The following is a 15140-nucleotide window of genomic DNA, read 5'->3' on the forward strand; positions in this document are numbered from 1 at the left end:
AAACACACCCAGGCACGTGCACTCACTCTCTCCCTGACTCCACAGGCACACAAGCAGCTGCTCTAGTTTTGGCTTTTGCTGCTGCTCATTTCCAGCACCCATTTTTGTTGGCCTGTTTGTTTGTGGTTAGCAGTCTAGCCTGCAGAAGGGATTTCTACCATTCAGATGTGCCTGCTTTCCCCTCACACCCTTTAAGCAAATGTGGTGTCTCCTCCCTTCCATCTCCAGAAGAATCCAGCTGTTGGACCCTTCTTCTCCTTCAGTGCCCTCTGGTGCTGTGAACACGTTCCCACCCTGCCAGCACTGCTGGTGCCCTGCTGGAGGGGGACAGAATACAAGAAAATAAAGACTGTGTAGGAAGGAATCTCACCCCTAAGGAGTTGCAGCTGGGAGAATTATCCAAGATTAGGACAGGCCTGACTTTGCCAGGCCACAGCTGTAAACAATGAGAAGAAAAGTCTATAAAAGAGTGGGGTGGTGTTGAGAAGGGAACTGGGGCCAGCTGGCTGCTTTGAGAAGAGTCAGTGCTCTGAGAGCTGCCCATGAGGAACACCAAGCTGGTGTGAAACTTTTGTGATAAGGAGACAAGAAGATGACAACCCCCTACTGCACAAAGTGCCACTGTCCCTGGAGGCTCTGCCCATCACCTCCTGCTCTGCCTGTGTTTCATCTCCAACAATTCAGAGCTCCCTGCTAAAAGAACTCCCTGAGCAGCACCAAGAGAAGCCTCCCATGGCATCAGGCTCTATCAGGCAAATGTCTGGAGCAGCAGAGCCCAGGGCCTGTGACCTGTGAATATTCCATGGTGTGTTAAGAGCAGAGCATTGTCTCCCACCACAAAGAAATCTGTCTCCTTACTCTGGCTTCTGGCACTACAATTGCTCATGTGTTTTTACTGAAGATGGTCAAAATGAAAATATATATTGTATCTTAGTAAGACACAGGAAACAGAACTCCAAGGACTCTGAAGAAACATTTAGCCAAGCTAGTCCATTTATTGAGTCTATATCAACTGGGTTTTGATTAGCAAGGGAAAAGAACAACAAGCAACATACAAAATAAATACTGAAAACAAGTTCCCTTCACATTGATAAAGTTTTCTGGGGACAAACCTTAGAAGAGATAAAATGCATTCTAGTTGGAAGAACGTGCCTCAGGTTTATAAGAAAAAAATTTCTTAGAGAAGAAGATTCTCTTAAAAGAAACTATTTTCATACAGCACTACACTTAAGAACTGAACCATACACCAAAGAAAAAGCTGTGAGGGAGAAAAGGTTCATATTTACATATAGGACACACAGTACAAAGCATGAGCTGGACTTGTACTTTACATTTAGAGCTGATACCATTAGTGTGGGTGAGCTACGGACCAGGAGAGCTGTTCACAGGGTTACACTGGTGCAGGCTCTGGGTGATGTCCCTGACCTCTATCAATCAATGGGGAGCTGTGCCACAGCACTGCCCTGGACAGGGAGCTGCTCTGACAGTGCCACTGCCTCCCAGGCAAGCACTCACACAAATGAAGACACCTTTGCTCTTAGCCTCTCCATGCTTGCTGGGAGAAGATTCACCATCTCCTTACTGAGCTCTAGTTCAGTCTCAACGGCAGGGACAGCATCTGGATACTTCTCACAATAGTCTACCAGAAATGTGTAATACTCCAGTGATGTCTGCATGTTTTCCAGTTGCTTTTTGCTATCTGAAGTAATGAGCTTACCATAGAGCCGTGCAATGTGAAATTTAGCCACCATGGCAGGGCGGAGAACATCTTCCTCCAGCTTTTCAGGAAACACCTTATCAGGGTTCCTCAAAGAATCCAAGAAGAGCTCATAGTATTTGATTGCAAACTGAGCCAGAGAATTAATTTTTTTAACTGTGTGTGAATCTAGCTTCTCTAACCTGTTGCCAATGGCCACCTTGAGATCCATCATCTCATAGTAGGTGTCAGCCAGCTCGCACTGCAGCTGCCTGCGCACCAGCAGGTAGTACTGGGGGTTCAGGTCAGTGTAGATGGGCTCCAGCATGTCTATCCTACGCTTGTGCATCTTGCAGCGCCTCTCATAGTCCTCTTCAAAGAAAGCAAGGACCTTGAACAGAGCACTGTGATCCTGCACAATTTCAATGTGGTCAGTGACATAACCATCCACCTGAAAGAACTCCTTTGCCTCCTGAACATAGTTCTGACCAACCAGGAACACTTCTCTGGCTTCTTGAAAATCTAAGGGATAAACGCTGCTCACTTTCTCCTCCATGGCCAGGACAGAGTCACAGATGTCACTAGTCCCAAAAAGGACAGCTTTCTTCCTGCCCTTCTCCTTTTCATCCTCTTCCTTTTTCCTCTGGGCCTTGAGTTCCAATTGCCTGTCTGGATCCAGCTCTCCTATGTTATCCTGAAATGACAGAGCATGCTGATTGAAACAAATCTGCCTTATGAAGAGAGACTGAATCATTTTGAGTCACCTTTGAAATGTAAACTAGTGAGCAACACAACAAAAGAGAAATCTTTGATATATGAGGCCTTATATTAACAAAAGAATCATGTAAATTGCATTATCAATTCTGAAGAGACATAAAATTAAAGTGGTTCAGTCTCCCTACCCTGTGTGACAAAACAGCAAAGGAATAAATGTTAAACACAAGGGCTCTGCTTCACAAAGCCTTTCAGCAAATGCTGGTTTAAACATCTGAAGAAATACTCAAACAAATTAAGTGAACTGAATCAAATCTGAATTCATCAAATGCTTGGATGAATGAGAACATCAGCACAGAAAACTGTTGCATATTAAGAGAACGTTCTTACTAACAGTTAAATAAGAAGAAATCTTATCCAAATCAAATCAAGCTGCAAGAAAATGCAGCAGAGAGGAGGAAATGTTGTGAAGTTGCACAAAATTAAATAATTAAATAACAATATTTAAATGAAACTACCTTAATAATAATTAAACCATAAAAGCAATGCACTGATCACTTTGCAGAGCTGCTCCCCTGTCTGTGCTTACTCTGAAGTGCTGCCTTTAAATCAAACCATACCATGAAACACTTGCTACACTGCAAGCATTTGTTGTTTTGCTTATTCCTTGTTACTGACTCCCCTTGCAAACACCAGAGCAGCCTCAGTTTGCTGTTAGACAACGACAGCTACAGAACAATTTTCTGTTACCTCGAGCAATTTTCGAGCACTTTGCAGAAGATTCAGGCAATACTTGATCCAACACCTTGCAATTTCAGCTTTCCTCTCTGGAAGGTCCTGTTGGTCTGGCTCTGTTTCATCTGCTGAATGGACATCAACACATAAAACCTTTAAGAGAAGTCCAGCACACCAGCAAGACCCTCAAATGTTCCACACAAGAATATACTTGTATTTCATTTTCCTCATGCTTAGACAGAAACATGTTCTCCATGTTAGTTTATGTAATAATTCTGTAAACTGTCATTCCTGATAGAAACCCATACAGATTAACAAGGATGCGTCATGTATGAGTTCTGAAAATAAATAGATCATAATGTATCTTTAAAAAGACCTTTCATCAAAAGGTTTCCAGGTCTCTCTGTAGTAAGAGAAAGAAATCAGGATAATTCATTTTCTGAGCTTCAGCTGCCTGCCCAGTAATTGTGTCTGAGGATGGTGAGGGCATTTGCATTGCAATGGGGCCCAGACTTGCTACCAAAAAAGGGAACAAAATAGGGGAAACTGCCTTTGGTTAAGCTACCTGGTACAAACATAACATTTATTAGCTCTACAACTTCTGTATTTTTCTCCCCAGTGTCTCCCCACTATCACAGCAGCACTGCTGATGTCTCAAGATCACATTTTCATAGACCAAAGAGATTTCAGCCAAAACTCATTTCCCAGTCTCCATGCAGAAGGCAGTGAGTTAGCTGAACAATGAGAGGACATTCCTACAGGACAGCAGCACTTCTGATCACCAAATAAATAAAGAGCCAACTTCACACCCAGACCCACTGCATTATCTTTCATTATAGCAAATGAATTTCTTATTAAGGAATTAAGAACTGCTGCTAATCTAAGAAAAGGCACATTTACTAATCATGCCTGTGTTAGTTTATATCCCAATTAATATGATAAAATGAAAGTGCTTGAGAATGGCCAAAGCTGACTGTGTACTGGTCTTTCTGTAAATCAGAACCTTCTGCAAGTGCACAGCCCAGCTCTGTGCCATGCAAAGGAAGGGAAGGCAGAAAAGCAAATATTCACCACAACAAATGGGATTCTCACTCCTCCTCTGTGGTGCAAGGTAGAACTCAGCTGGATCATACTTGCTCCCTCCCCATGAATTAGAGCCCCACCAGCTGGAAGCTCCACTTGCCCAAGACAGACACAAAAATGCTGCAGATGAGCAAAGCCAGCCCTAAAACAGAGCATGACACTACCATGGAACCACAGGGCCCTAAAATGAGGGCCACATCTCTACAACTTTCTTCTCCTGCTGTTCACACTGGACTGCCAAGCTGATTCTTTGCATCAAGGCCCAAAGAACAAGGAGAGCAGCCACTGATGAGGCTGCAGCATCCAGCACAGCACAAGCACCTGCTGGATTTGGGGTTTTAGAAGCTGCAGCTTTGCTCCCTCTTTTAAAGCTTTTCCCAGGGAACATCTGGTGTGGTTCACTGAATCCCTGCCCTCTGATCACTGAGGCAAACTGCCCTTTTAGCACGTGTACAAGGCCACATGGATGAAGTGGATATTGTTTTAAATTTCACTTTTACTAAAATATTGCTTTCTGAAACACCAGAAACAAGCACTTTTTCTCAGGGGGTCTACACACAGCCAACCCTGAGCTGTAGTAGCAGTCACTTTTCAGAAACATTCAACTCTATTGAAAAGTATTTTAGGAAATTAACACTGGGATAAGTTTTGTACATGTTGTTAAACTTCAGTGATGCTTAATTCACAAGAATTTTATTCAAAACTCTTTTATAAACTTACAGTCTTCAGCAGATGGCACCTGCCCAGCTTGGCTGAAGATGACACTGGCTGCTGCTAGGCAGTGTCGAGCCTCCATGAAGCATTCCTGGAGAAACAGAGCAGCATTTACAGGCTGTGAGCAGCTCCTGAGACACACAGAGCAGCATTTAAAGGCTGTGAGCAGCTCCTGAGACACACAGAGCAGCATCTACAGGCTGTGAGCAGCTCCTGAGACACACAGAGCAGCATCTACAGGGTGTGAGCAGCTCCTGAGACACACAGAGCAGCATCTACAGGGTGTGAGCAGCTCCTGAGACACACAGAGCAGCATCTACAGGGTGTGAGCAGCTCCTGAGACACACAGAGCAGCACTTACAGGCTGTGAGCAGCTCCTGAGACACACAGAGCAGCACTTACAGGGGGTGAGCAGCTCCTGAGACACACAGAGCAGCACTTAAAGGGTGTGAGCAGCTCCTGAGACACACAGAGCAGCATCTACAGGGGGTGAGCAGCTCCTGAGACACACAGAGCAGCACTTAAAGGCTGTGAGCAGCTCCTGAGACACACAGAGCAGCATCTACAGGGTGTGAGCAGCTCCTGAGACACACAGAGCAGCATTTACAGGGTGTGAGCAGCTCCTGAGACACACAGAGCAGCACTTAGAGGGTGTGAGCAGCTCCTGAGACACACAGGGCAGCATTTACAGGGTGTGAGCAGCTCCTGAGACACACAGAGCAGCATCTACAGGGGGTGAGCAGCTCCTGAGACACACAGAGCAGCATTTACAGGGTGTGAGCAGCTCCTGAGACACACAGAGCAGCATCTACAGGGTGTGAGCAGCTCCTGAGACACACAGAGCAGCATCTACAGGGGGTGAGCAGCTCCTGAGACACACAGAGCAGCATCTACAGGGGGTGAGCAGCTCCTGAGACACACAGAGCAGCATTTACAGAGGGTGAGCAGCTCCTGAGACACACAGGGCAGCATTTACAGGGGGTGAGCAGCTCCTGAGACACACAGAGCAGCACTTACAGGGTGTGAGGAGCTCCTGAGACACAGAGCAGCATTTACAGGGGGTGAGCAGCTCCTGAGACACACAGAGCAGCATTTAGCAGGGTTGAGCAGCTCCAGCACTGCTGTCACTTGGCCAACCCCCTCAGCTCAGAGAGTGAGCACACATGACCACAAGGGAAATGACAGAACTGAGAGGCTCTGGAGCATATTGCCCAGGCACTGGAAGAAAACACAATTTTTCCACACCTACTAGTGAATACAATATTTTCTATTGTTTTTTCCTGTACCACAGCCACAACACCAAGCCTTTCCTTTAACACTGGCAATGCACACTGAACCTCTGAGTGTTGTGGCTCCCTGAGGTGGAGGAAGTGATGCCTTGTGGCACAACACTGAGTCAGATCTAGATTCCTTTACCCATATTTGGCAGTGCACTGTTAAATAACTGCTGCTATCAATGCATCACAAAGATATGGAAATTAGGAGTTACTACTGACATTAGCAACAACTGCCTTAGGTAGGGCAGGAATCTTTTTAAGCATCAGAAAAGAGCATCTGAATAGCCTGGAATATAGAAAATCCTAAATAAAGCTGAAGCACTTCCTAACAGTAGATTGTTTAGAGTCAACACAAACAAACAAAAATTGTTTAGAGTGGCAAACAGCTGCCAACTCATATATTCATTTCATGTTCACATAGGTTCAAACAACTCTTGAGCACATGCTAAGGCACAAAGGAGAATCATTTATTGTAAACAAAAAGCCACACTTGGCCCTCATGAGATGCTTTTCGTTTTCAAACTTCATAGTAAGAGAACAATATAAGAAAGAATTTTAGATTCAATTACTATAACTCCAAAGTTTACTTATGAACATGACATGACATCACTGCTAATATTTCATTAACTGTAGAGCTTTTCTCATGTTTACAGCCCTGTTCATCACAACCACACAGGAAAGCCACCAAGTCCTCTTCAGACAAAACCTGGCAGATGCTTCGTGTCAGAACACAACTTGTGGTTTTATAGGTGCACATTTGTCACAAACATCTTTTATGGAAAATCCTTTCCTTAGGATTTTTCCTCCTGAGAAGCTGAGAGGCCTTAGGAACAAATGCAAACAATGGTTATCTGCTGCTGTGGAATGCAACAGGTGCATCTGGGATTGGTCTCATGTGGTTGTTTCTAATTAATGGCCAATCACAGTCAGCTGAGTCAGGACTCTGCTCAGTCACAAGATTTTATTATCATTCCACTCTTTTGCTTTCCTTGCTAGCCTTCTGATGAAATCCTTTCTTCTATTCTTTTAGCATAGTTTTAATATAATACTATTAATATCATAAAAGAATAAAATATTATTTTATTATATTAATATTAGATTCAAATTACACAAATTAATAAATTAATTATATTAAGATGACATAAATTAATGAGTTACTATTAATATAATAAAATAATAAATCAGCCTTCTGATACATGGAGTCAGATCTCATCTCTTCCCTCATCCTGGGGCCCCTGTGAACACGGTCACACCCATTTTCAGTTCATTTGGAGCTCTGTGTCAAGGAGCTGTTTGACAGTGACATTGGTGGTACAGGGACAGCAGGACAGTGACATTAGGGGTACAGGGACAGCAGGACAGTGACATTAGGGGTACAGGGACAGCAGGACAGTGACATTAGGGGTACAGGGACAGCAGGACAGTGACATTAGAGGTACAAGGACAGCAGGACAGTGACATCAGGGGCACAGGGACAGCAGGACAGTGACATCAGGGGCACAGGGACAGCAGGACAGTGACATTGGGGGCACAGGGGCAGCAGGACAGTGACATTGGGGGCACAGGGGCAGCAGGACAGTGACATTGGTGGTACAGTGACAGCAGGACAGTGACATCAGGGGCACAGGGACAGCAGGACAGTGACATTGGTGGTACAGTGACAGCAGGACAGTGACATCAGGGGCACAGGGACAGCAGGACAGTGACATTGGTGGTACAGTGACAGCAGGACAGTGACATTAGGGGCACAGGGACAGCAGGACAGTGACATTAGAGGTACAAGGACAGCAGGACAGTGACATCAGGGGCACAGGGGCATCAGGACAGTGACATCAGGGGCACAGGGGCAGCAGCACAGCCTGAGGGTCACCTTGGACAGGTAGTACTGGGACAGGGTGGCAGCGTTCCGGGCCCACTCCACGGGGTAGTAGCCGCAGTACTCGAGCTGCCGCTTCAGCGTGGTGTGGCAGTACTGAGCCGCCTTCTCAATCATCTCCAGGTGCTGGTACACTTGGGCCAGGTAATACAGAGTGTGTGTGTAGGCCTTCTCAAACCTGGAAAAACAACAACAGCCTCTTCAGATGGTGTGCTTCCCTCCCTAAATACTCATTGTTATAGCAGCCTCCTGGAGCTAGGTCTAATAATCTTGGAGGCATCAAAATCAGCAGGATGGCTTCTGTGGCAGTGTTGGAAACAAAAAGGCTTATTAAAAGGCAAAAAGGTATAATAAAAGGCAAAATAACAAACAGAGAAAACTGAGCCAGGTGCAGGAGGTCTTTGCTCCTGGTAAAACACCTCACAAAAGTGATTGGTTTCTTTGCTCTCTTCTTTTTCTAGTAAATTGCCTAGGTGGGACTTTTTGGCTCCTGTCCAACTGGCTCTCCTTAAGTTTGAGGTGAAGTCCTCTGGGCCTAGGAGGTGGCTTTTCACTTAATTGAGGAGAGAAACTTCTGCGCTCATTTCCTTTTTAAGTTTTGTCACTCTGTCAACAGAGGGCACATTCCTATAACTCATCATTAAAAAAAAAAATAATAATAATAATATAAGCATGCTGCTTAACACCCACCTTTTGGATCTTTCTTGGTCTGTGAGTTTCTCTTCTTCTGCCATGAAATGTTCACTGGGATCCAGGGGAGGATTTCCATCCTGCAAGGGTACATGGCACATTCAGCAAACTGCATTTCTCACTCTGGCACAGTGCTCCCTCTCCTGGCTACACACCACTGACCATTTGCCAATCCCAAATTCAACAAAGCTTTACATAACCCAGCTCAGTGCCACTTCTCCAGAGCAATTCCACAACACTCAGGAGATTTAGAGGATGAAAGGCACAATTCCACATGGAATGGCAAAGCTCACAGCTTGCAGGAGGCTTCTGCTTATGTACTTTAAAGCAATGCACACTGCCTGCACCAGAGATCCTCAGCCTGGAGTCTGCAGGACATCTTTGGTTTGTGCAGTAACATTCTGGGCTTTGAGGCATCCATTCAACACCAAGCCTTCAAGTGTGAAATATCTGTGTGCCCAGCTGCAGTGCTGAGCAGCAAGAAAACATCCTGAGGAAGTCCTGCAGAGAACACAAGTGCTGAGAGCTCAGCAGAGCTGCTGGGAAGGTTCTTCTGAAGGGACTCCCAGAGTCCACGAGCTGGCAAGAACATTTGCCCAGGTAAACAAACCAGACAAGCCACACTGCCTTTGGAGGATGAAGCTGCTGAATGTTCCTGTCAGGCACAACCTACATGCAAGTATTAATTAATTGTGGCAGCTCCCATCTTTAGAAGCACTTTTTTGTTCTTCAAGCCATGAGTTCTGTCAGACCTTTACACACACAACTACACACCTTTGGGCATTGCTGTGTGCACACCTGCCCTAAGACAACTGTCACTAATGTCACCAGCCATGTTCACAGTTCACCACAACACATGAACAGTGCTTATGGCAGAGCTTTGTTAGCCTGGGCTTATCCCACTTCCTCTGCAACTGTGAATAACTCCAGGTGCCAGCTCTGGAACACTTCAAATGGAACACCATTTCTAAAGAGAGCTTTTGTCCCATCACACAGAGCATCCTGGAGGGTGTCCAACCTGTCTACCAGCAACAGTCCTGGTTAGTCTGCAGCTTGTCCAGCCTCTCCTAACCCCCTTTCTTTCTTAGCCAAGAGAAAGTAAGGCAACAAATAACAATCAGCTTCAATAAATACTTTTCATGAGTTAATGCAGACTGAGGTAGGAGCAGGAACAAGGGCAGAGAACACACTCACTTCACAGGAAAGAACACCTACTATGTTTGTACTGCTTCTCATTAAAGATCCCTGAACAGACTCATTTACCTGCTTTTAAAAGAAGAGTTTTATTCACCTTAAAAAATGAGTAAATGTACCTGAAACACACAGTAACAAATGAACTAAAGCATGTTTAACCTACCAGAGGCACGTAGATTTTTGTATCTGATCTTTTAATCTGTAGGTCTTTGTTTACACCTCATTAGTTTTTATGAGGTGAATTTATAACTCTTCCTCTTGTTTTCTTCAGATACAAACATTCTAACAAGATTTGGACTCTATTCTGGCAAGACTAGAGCTATTCCTGCAAAGAAAAGAACTGAAATGACACAGTAAGCAAAATTCTTGCCTCTTTCCTGTATATCTGCAGATCTATCTCTGATATCAAGCCTTATGCCTTTACTTATCCTCAGAGAGAGCTCTGCAACTCTCCTTTCTAAGTGGATTTCATCAGCCCAAGCTCTTTGCCTAGGTGTTGCTTTAGGGGGAGACACCACCCAATTTGTGAGTTAACTGGACCCAGTCAGTAAAGAACTAAATCCACCAGCTCAGGAAAATGCCTCCATCACCAGCACTTACCAAAGACTCCCTGGCAGCCTGGAAATGTGGAATGTCACAAACACTACATTCACATATTTATTATTTGGGAAAGACAACTCCTGACATCGTTGTATAAATCTGTGGCTCCTTTTAAAAGGAAGCAGACTTAAAGCACAGCTATGTTTGACTGCATAATGCCTTGGACTGTGAGTGGTAAACAATGCTGGGGGAAAGTGTGGCAAGTGATCAGCAGGTCTGAATAACCCCAGTGCTTTGGTTTGTATGGAAATACTTTCAAAACTGATGTAAGGGTTTTAGTTATCAGAGAGAGTTGTATATGTTTTTGTGAAAAAAACAGATGTTAAAAACTAAAGAATATGGGTTGTTTATTTTTTTTAGTTCATAGTAAACTAACTAAAATTTTAGCTTTTGTTTCTTTGCATTGTCAGTAAGAATAAAAAGTTCTAAGGAGAAGAGTGTGGCCACAGAGAGCAAGGCACAATTTCCCAGGCACTGTCCTGGGGAAGGCTGTGAGAAGATCAGAGGAAAGAAAGAGAAACAATTCTTATCTCCACTGTTGTGCACATGTGGAATGTGGCATGGAGATTGGCTTTCCTAAGGGAGGTTTCTTGGCTGGCCACTGGTGATGGTGTTTGGATTCAAGGACCAACTGGGCCCACCTGTGTCATGAGTAAGGGTGATGGGTTTTTTTAAATAAGTATAATAAGTATTTCTTAATAAGTATAGAAAGTGACTGATTTGCCTTCTGTGAGTCATGGAGCCAATGCTAATTATTACCCCTTGGGGACACCTGGCAGCAACAGAAGAGAAGTATTCTAAAAGTTTTACTCTATTCTTATCACCCTTTAATTACTGTTAATAAATTCTTCTTTCCCTTTTAAACCTACTTTACCTTTCTCCTAATCCTACCTCACAACAAGAAAAAAATACACTAACAATCAACCAACACAGTCACTAATACATTAACCAAAAAATCTCAAATTAACAAACCAAAACCACTACACCTTGTCAGGCAGCAAAGCCCCAGAAGAAACATTCAGTAACCACTACTAACAAAAACTTCAAATTTCAGAAAAGTCTACAGTGCAAACGTGAAGTAGCAGCACTTTAATCCACTATACCATAGCACCAGTTTGATTTCATAATAGCTGGAGCAAGTGCCAGATGCTTTTGGAAGCCAGGTGATAGCTGGGGCTGGGTGTAAATATCAAAGCTGAACATCAGGAATTAATTAGAGAGCATCTCTAGTTAGCCCAACTGATCCTGAGGACAGGAAATAAGCTGACAAGTGGGGCTCCCTTCTAGATCCATTACCTCTCCCATCACTGGGGCTGCAAAGGTGGAAAGAGGGCAGTAACCAATCAATAAAATGAAAAACCTGAAAATCTCCACAAGTACTCTAAACCAGTTTCATGGTAAAAGCTGAACTGAACCTGTAATTTCATGAAGTTTAGGTCTGCCCAACCCGTTCAGCTGTGCTGAGACACAGCTACTGCTTCTTGAAGGCCACAAATGTTTTCAGCTCACTCCACAACTGTCCCTGGGGCAACTCAGTGTAGGAACAGCTTTGCAAAGAGCTTAAAAATAGCACAAGGGAGTCTTTGTAGGATCCTCAGCAGAATCCAGAGCCCCAAAGGTTGTTTAATATGCATGAGAGGGTTGGCTGTCTGTGAGATTGTCCTCTTGGATATGGAACTGAACTGCTTGCCCCTGCACAACACTGCACAGTCACAGCAAACCATGCAAATATTAGTTTTGCTTCCTTTTCCCACTGAAAGCAATGGATATTATTAAATATATATTAAATATATTTAAATATATTTATATATATTAATATAAATAATATAAATATATATATTAATATTAATATATTTAATATATTAATATATTAAAATATATTAAATAGATATTTCTACTGCATTTCCAAGATAACATTTAATGATAGTCCTCATTAAAATCCAAATTCTACCAGGCGTCAACTTTGGATTATTAAAGGGCTTTCTAAAGGGACCATTATTTTTGAGCAAATTTTTTTCTATTCTGAAATTAGCAAGCAATGCTCTAATTTGCCTTGTTCTACACTGCAGTACAACTTGTATCACTTGCCAAAAGTACCACAGCAGCCAGCATAAAGCACAGGAACTCAAAATTCCACTGCATGTTTATTTCAAAGGTTACTTAACCTGCAGGTGGCAGGTGAAAGGAAGATCTGCCACGACATTGACACTGTACCTCTTTCATGTATTGATTATACAAGGCTTCTGCAGACTCCAAGTAGGTTTGTGCAGTTTCAATTTCATCCCTCTGAGACCACAGGATCCCCAGGTTGTTCTAAAGGTAAAAGGAAAAAAAAATAGTTACATTCCATTTGAATTACACATTTTTTTTCCAAACAACTGATCAGTCTTCATCCTTATATATGTGTGTGTTCTAACACAATGGATTTCAGAAATTGTGCCCACACATACCACTGTGAGTGGCTCAAAAAGGGGTTTTCACACAGCAAATTTCACATTAAAAAGGCACCTTACAGTCCTTCTGTTTATCTGCTACATATGGGACTAGTGTGTCAAATAATGTCCGTGTTCTGCATCCAATTCATGCAGCCTTTATCACATACAGATATCATAAAAAGAAACAAGAAATCAGAAATTTGTTAACATGGCTCCACAGAAAAAAAATCAACAAGAAAAAAATATGCTAGGAATGAATGCTTGTATATTTTCAACAATGGAAAGAGATTAAAGGAACCTCTGAGGTCCAAAAGTTACAGACTACTGCCTTCAAATTTAAATTAAAGCAACTTCATCTGTGAACCCAACTTTGACCAAAAGTACCTCTAATTTTATTAATAAGATGGTGTTAATAATGATCTATGTCTGACGTGCTAATTTAAATCCTAGAGGGTGCTGTTACAAAACTCAAGAGAGCTAAAAAAAAAAAACCCAAAACTTTCAAAATAATGAGAATGTGCAGCTGCATGCCAGCCCTGTGCCCCTTTCAGCTCCGTTCCTGTTTTCATAAGGCAGCACATCACATGTTGTTGATGAGCTGAACACTCTGCCCAAGGCCATGCAGAGGAACACACCAGACTCCAGCAGACACAGCCTGGCAAACACAGTCCTGAGCAACAGCTCAGAAAGCACAAGTGGGGCTAAAGAAAGAGGCCCAGCAAGGAAAAAGGAATGGCTCTTCCTACAAAACAGCAGCCAGGACAGGGTAACACACTGCAGGTGTCCCAAAAAGTGAAGTACTGCCACTGATGGCAATCACTGCTTTTAAATCAAAGATGCCATCGTTTCACCTCCACCTTTCCATGTCAGCCCACAACTCCCTACAGTTTGGTGAGGAAGCACTATGGAGCCTTCTCTAATTAGGGCAACCATTTTTGACACAGATATCCAAATAACTGCTCTATTTCATGTACTAGAAAACTATTTCATTGTCTAGAGTCGGACGCTGAGCAGCAGCTACCATGACAGAGTGATCAGTAGAGGCCCTCCTGTGAACCTTCATGTAGCAAGAACTAATTTTGATTATTCCTTTCTTCAGAATAAAGAGAAAATATTATTACTTCAAACACCAACAAAACTGTATTTATGCATCTGGGACAAAATGTAACGGGCAATGCTGAAAAAGAAACAATTTATCGTTTCAGGATAATGCATCAACAAAAGCATCTCCCAGCATCACTAGGACAACCAAGGAGTTAATGTATCACAAATAAATTCTGGACGTAGTGGGGCCATTTTCTAATTTATACTCGCACAGCTCTTACAAGTTTTGCCTCGGTCCGTCCACAAGAGCACGCTGATCTATCAGCAATGAGAACACATTTTAGATGCGCCGCATGCCCAGAGGCATCAGCAGGAGGCTCAAATCAGACAAGCATCCCTCCAACAACCACCACCGGCGAATGATTCCTTCCATCAAGAACTGCAGGCCGGGGCCGCTGAGTTAATTAAGGTTAAAGAGCAGCATCTTTCAGGACGCGAGAGGCCCTGGATCTCCTGGCAGCGATCTCCGGCCCAGCCCGCGCAGCCCAGGCCCCGCTGGGCCGGACCCCCCAGGCCCCGCTCGGCCCCTGCGGCCTCCGCAGCGCACCTGGGCCTGGATGTAGAGGGACACGCAGTCCGGGGAGAGGCGGTGCGGCTCCAGGAGCTGCGTGCAGCGCTGCAGGTGCTCGTCGCCGGCCGACAGCTCCTCGGTGTCCGTGTGGTTGACGCCCAGCTCGTACTCCAGCACGGCCCGCCGCACGGCCAGCACCGCCTCGCCGCCCTCCTCGGCGGCGCTCAGCAGCTGCTTCACCTCCTGCAGCAGCGCCCGGGCGCTGTACTTGGAGCGGTACGGCTCCGTCTCGGGGTCCTTGAGGGACTCCACGGCCGAGAGCGTGCGGGCGGCGCGGAACTTCTCGCACACCGCGGGCCACCCTCCGCCCGCCGTCGCCGCCATCTTCCCGCTGCCCGCCCCGCCCCGCCTGACGCGCCTGGCCCCGCCCCCGCCGTGGCCCCGCCCCTCAGGGCCGCCGTGAGGGAGCGCCGCAAGGACACCGAGCCCCGGCAGTCCCGAGAAACCGCGC

General features: G+C 44.6%; 1 protein-coding gene across 2 annotated transcripts; it reads right to left on the reverse strand.

The window, feature by feature from the left end:
* Positions 1-970: 970 nt before the first annotated feature.
* KIFBP (kinesin family binding protein) lies at positions 971-15021 on the reverse strand. Of its 2 annotated transcripts, none has more exons than XM_058029573.1 (7): positions 14666-15021; positions 12794-12892; positions 8786-8865; positions 8090-8273; positions 4949-5033; positions 3161-3270; positions 971-2390 (listed from the first exon to the last, which is right to left on the reverse strand). In XM_058029573.1, the coding sequence occupies exons 1-7, from the start codon at positions 15011-15013 to the stop codon at positions 1512-1514; spliced, it is 1785 nt and encodes a 594-aa protein (XP_057885556.1). In that variant the 5' UTR covers positions 15014-15021; the 3' UTR covers positions 971-1511. The 2 variants fall into 2 exon arrangements, with proteins under 2 accessions (XP_057885556.1, XP_057885555.1); XM_058029572.1 differs by having other exon boundaries at positions 3161-3273.
* Positions 15022-15140: the final 119 nt, after the last annotated feature.

Source organism: Melospiza georgiana, chromosome 8 (genome assembly GCF_028018845.1).
Source record: "Melospiza georgiana isolate bMelGeo1 chromosome 8, bMelGeo1.pri, whole genome shotgun sequence".
NCBI classification, from domain to species: domain Eukaryota; kingdom Metazoa; phylum Chordata; class Aves; order Passeriformes; family Passerellidae; genus Melospiza; species Melospiza georgiana.

What these genes read in the sequence shown, in the direction of transcription:
- KIFBP (XM_058029572.1), bottom strand. Translation starts at nt 15,013, where the DNA reads ATGGCGGCGACGGCGGGCGGAGGGTGGCCCGCGGTGTGCGAGAAGTTC. An exon ending in ATAATCAATACATGAAAGAG is followed by an intron (nt 8,866 to 12,793) that starts GTACAGTGTCAA and finishes GTACCCTTGCAG; the next exon opens with GATGGAAATCCTCCCCTGGA. An exon ending in GACCAAGAAAGATCCAAAAG is followed by an intron (nt 8,274 to 8,785) that starts GTGGGTGTTAAG and finishes TTGTTTTTCCAG; the next exon opens with GTTTGAGAAGGCCTACACAC.